Genomic DNA, 4,489 nt, shown 5'->3' on the forward strand with positions numbered 1-4,489 from the left:
CCCACCTTGTGGGTTCCCGGACACGAAGCCTGCCCCTTCCTACTGTTCAGGCTCTCCCCAGCGCAGGCCCTGAACTCCTCAAGACCCGGGCCCAGGACCACTCCATCCCCTAGTGGCCAGGCCAGCATCGCACAGACCTGGGGTCGACCCTTCCCCTGGCCCTCACCTGAGCTGTCTTTCCAATCTTAGAGTGGGTTCCCGCACCCTCCGGGGACAGGGTAAGCGACCACAGACGCCGAGAGTTCGCTCTCCTCCCTCCGGTTGCAGCGCCTACAAGGTGCCTGCCTGGGGGCCTCGGCCTGCCCCGCCCCGCTGAGCCTCAAGAGATCCCCCAGAGAAGTTCCCCGTAGCTGCGGGTCACGGGGGACAGAGACACGGGCCAAGGCCGGGTCGGCAGGGCTGGGATTTGGACCTTAGTCCCTTGGGCTCGGTCTGCGCCGCAGGGAACAGAGGTGGGGCCCAGGAGAGGACTTTACCTCCCACGGCTCCAGGGTTGGGGGGACGCGACCCCATTTTACAGGCAGGGAAAGCGAGACTCCACAAAGAGTCAGGGTGGTCTCCCTCCAGCCTGTCAGGGAGGCTGGTGCCCACTTGCCCCAGGTATGACCTTGGGCCCCGTCCTCAGAGCCTCCGGCTAGCTTGCACCCTTGCTGGGCGTGTCCCTGTGGGGCTGGGCTGGGCTGGGTCGAAGTCGTGAGCAGCCGCCTGGAGGTTTGGGTCAGGAAGGAGTGAATGATACCAGAGACGAGCTGGTGCTCAGCCACACCGGGTCCCTCTGTCTCTGCTGCCGTCAGGCTGGGGTCCGCGCTCTCGGGCTGGCCTCTCTCAGTGGGGAGAAGCCTGCTTTGCCCACTGCTCTCCCGCGCCGACCCCCCCGGAGCCCGGCCCCAGCGCTGCGGGCCTCGGGGCTCTTACTGGCAGTTGGGGGCGCTGTGGGGCTGTGCTGGGGCCCAGGCCCCCCTGTTTCTGTGTGTCCGCTGTGGGGCACAGAAAGAAGGGGGTCCCCTGGCTCTGGGTTGGGGGTTCCTGGTGTTGGTGAGCGTAGACCTGGCCTGCCGTGCCCGGGTCGCCCGCACGGGCCAGCTCCCCCCGCCCACCAAACAGACCGCCCCACGGTGACGCGGCCTCCCCCCACAGGACTGCAGCCCATTTGGGCCCTGCCTTGGGGACAGCACTGCACTGGTCATTGTGAGGATGTGTCCCAGCGCTGTCCTGCTTCCGAACTCTGCCCCCATGGTTCCCTCTGCCGGGCACCCTGGGAGTCCTCCCCTGGTTTGGGTCCTCCTTGCAGGGGCCAGCCTGTCTGTGGTCTCTGTGCGGGGTCCCTGGGGCAGCACACGGGTGGCCAGGACCCCAGAATGAGGTCACATGAGGGTTGGGACCTGGCTCCGCACGGGGACCCTCGGCAACCCCATACGAGGGCGGGGGCCCAACTGCAGTGAGGTGGGAGGTGCTGGGGCGGGGCAGAGACAGCCTCAGGGCGGTCACCCCCTTTCCCCGGGCGCACCTGCCCGAGGTGGCTTCCTGGTGGCAGGGCCCGGGAATCTGCATTTCAGCCCGGGACCAGCCCTAAGTGGTGTCCCCCAGGGTTCCCCCCAAGCGGGAGGCTTGGTCCCTGCCATCACCCACTCTGGCTTCACTGGCTTGTACCCACCAGGGCGGGAAGGTGGCTGGTTCACGCTCGGGGCCTCGGTTTCCCAGACCTGGCGGCCCCACCGCCCCCTCAAACTCTGTCATTTCTTGGGGTCTCGGCGAGGGTAGGGCTTGGCTCAAATGGTGTCACCGTGGAAATGCGTCTCCTCTTGGCCGCTGGAGGTTCCGTCCAGGGCCACCTTTTGAGGGGGGGGGGGCAGGATGGGTGCCAGTTCTGTGTGAGGGGAACCAGGCTGCTTCCCTGCGCAGGGGGCGCCCCCCCTACGCCGGTTTCCTCTCCCGCCCTGGCTCCGGTGACCCCCCACCCCTTCTCCCGGCCTTGTTCCCTGTCCTCTGCATGGGCCTGCTGGCCGTGCACATGCAGGTGACGGCTGGGCACCTGCCTGGGGGCACCTGCCAGTCTGTGGCCCTTGTGGCCCCAGACCCATGAGGCCGGGTCAGTTTGTGCCCTTCTCTTACCCGTGAGGAAACAGACATGGGACGATCCTTTGAGCAGCCCCTGTGACCCCCGTGCGCTGATCCTCACAGGCCACCAGCAGGGGGAGCTCAGGAAGTAGGCTGAGAAGTGTGTGCTGGGACCCTGGTGCGATCAGTATGGGCTTCCTGGAGGAAGGGGCGCTGGGCGGTGACTGGATGCAGAGAAGGGGGTGCAGGCAGGTGGCACTGAGGACACTGTTAAGGAGGGTAAAGGCCGTGTGGGGGCAGGGAAGCCAGGGCGGGCAGAGCCCCCGGAGAGGGTCCGGACTGACACGTGTGGTTTGGAAGCTTACCCACCAGCCGCCACGTGGGGAGGGGACCATCTGGACAGAAGTGGAGACGGGTCTGGGTCAGGGTGGGTTTTGGGGGGATGCCAGTGAGGCGGTGAGCCACTGAGGGAGGACACGGGGGTGGGGGCTCGGGACCCAGGGGATGGGCCACGCCCCAATTTCCACCCTCCCCTGGAGGTTTCTGACCCCATTCACTTGGCTGTGCTTTTGCTCAAAGCTCTGGACGGGCCTGCTGTCCTTGGGCTCAGGGTGGGGCTGCCCCTGGGACAACCCTGCCACCTCCCAGGGTTCCCTCGCGCCGAGCAGTCCCCCCTGTCTGGTGCATCTTGGATTCCTTCCAGGGCAGGTGCGCTGGTCCCCCAGCTTTGTAAGCTTCTACCTGAGAAGTCGGCAACAGTGTTATCCTCACCGGGGCGCCCTCTGTATTGAAACAGTATCCCCGTGTCCCTCTTGCCGCCCAGAGCTGGTGGGGGGGGGGGTCACCCAGACTCAGGATGTCTCAAAAGGCCCCCCCAGAGAGGAGGTGGGGGTGTTAGACGCCTGGACAGGCACCCCGTCACAGCCCGGGGCCTCCCAGCCCACGCTGCACGCCGATACTCCGGTGCCCCCCACGGTGTCAGGCCCCCCGCCCGGCCTGCGACAGCGCAGTGCTGTGTCCGTGAGCATCATCCCCTCAGAGGCTGGGACCACAGGACCTTTGGGTGGAGTGAGTGAGGGTGCAAGAGACTGAGTGAGACCTGGGCTCCCTGTGGGCTGGCGTGGGAGGGGTGGGGTCAGCTGGCCAGGAGAAAATCCCAGGTGTTGATGGGGACTCTGTGTCAGGGGTCTGCATTAGCGTCCCGGGACTGACAGAACAGACTGGGTGGCTTGAAACAATAGAAACGAATCCCCCCACGGAGCGCGGACATACGAATGCAAGGTGTTGGCTCGGCCACGCTCCCTCCAGGAGGAGGGGGATCGTCTCCCGAACTTGCTCACCTAGCTTCTGGTGGTGGCCGCCGGTCCCCTGCGCCCGGGGCCTGTGGCTGCCTCGTCCCAATCGCTGTCCTTGTGTCCCTAAGGACACCTGTCACTGGGCTCAGGGCTAACCCCATTCCCGTGCGACCTCCTGTTAACTAATGACGCCTGCAAAGACCTTTCCAAATACAGTCCTGTTCACACGTACCGGGTAGACGTGAATTTCGGGGGGCACCATCCAACCTGCAGTGGGGTCCTCCTTGCCTTCTAGCCAAAGCCGCCACCACCTTCCAACCTGGGACCAGAGGGGAAACAGAGATGCGTGTCTGAGGATAAAGGCCAGGGTGGAGAGGGCAGCGAGGTGGGGGCTCCCAGCCCTCCCCCCACCCCCCACCGGGCCGGCCGGGGGGGCCCCTGCAGCTGCTCCTCCAAGGGCTGCCCTGGGGAGGGGTCCCCATCCTCATTGTCTCTCCCCACCGCCACCCCCAGGGTGCAAGATCAAGGCTCTGCGGGCCAAGACAAACACCTACATCAAGACGCCGGTGCGCGGGGAGGAGCCCGTCTTCATCGTGACTGGCCGCAAGGAGGACGTGGAGATGGCCAAACGCGAGATCCTGTCGGCCGCCGAGCACTTCTCCGTGATCCGCGCCACGCGCAGCAAGGCGGGAGGGCTGCCGGGCGCCGCGCAGGGCCCGCCGCACCTGCCGGGACAGACCACCATCCAGGTGCGCGTGCCCTACCGCGTGGTGGGGCTGGTGGTGGGGCCCAAGGGCGCCACCATCAAGCGCATCCAGCAGCGGACGCACACCTACATCGTGACGCCGGGGCGGGACAAGGAGCCCGTGTTCGCCGTGACGGGCATGCCCGAGAACGTGGACCGGGCGCGCGAGGAGATCGAGGCGCACATCACGCTGCGCACGGGCGCCTTCACGGACGCGGGCCCCGACAGCGACTTCCATGCCAACGGCACCGACGTGTGTCTGGACCTGCTCGGGACGGCCGCCGGCCTCTGGGCCAAGGCCCCCAACCCGGGGCGGCGGCCCCCGGCGCCCACGGCTGGTCTCCGCGGCGACGCGGCCCTGGGCGCGCCGGGGGGCCCCGAGGCCTTCTAT

At 67.0% G+C, this 4,489-nt stretch overlaps 1 protein-coding gene across 1 annotated transcript; it reads left to right on the forward strand.

Moving 5' to 3' along the window:
- Positions 1–2,997: 2,997 nt before the first annotated feature.
- LOC121024700 (RNA-binding protein MEX3D-like) lies at positions 2,998–4,486 on the forward strand (the record flags this gene model as incomplete). Its single annotated transcript, XM_040466896.1, has 2 exons — positions 2,998–3,130; positions 3,867–4,486. Coding segments are annotated over 2 exons (753 nt in total), but the record flags the coding sequence as incomplete, so codon positions are not given.
- Between the last annotated feature and the right edge of the window lie 3 nt (positions 4,487–4,489).

Source organism: Herpailurus yagouaroundi, unplaced genomic scaffold (genome assembly GCF_014898765.1).
Source record: "Herpailurus yagouaroundi ecotype Mexico unplaced genomic scaffold, PumYag 66910, whole genome shotgun sequence".
NCBI classification, from domain to species: domain Eukaryota; kingdom Metazoa; phylum Chordata; class Mammalia; order Carnivora; family Felidae; genus Herpailurus; species Herpailurus yagouaroundi.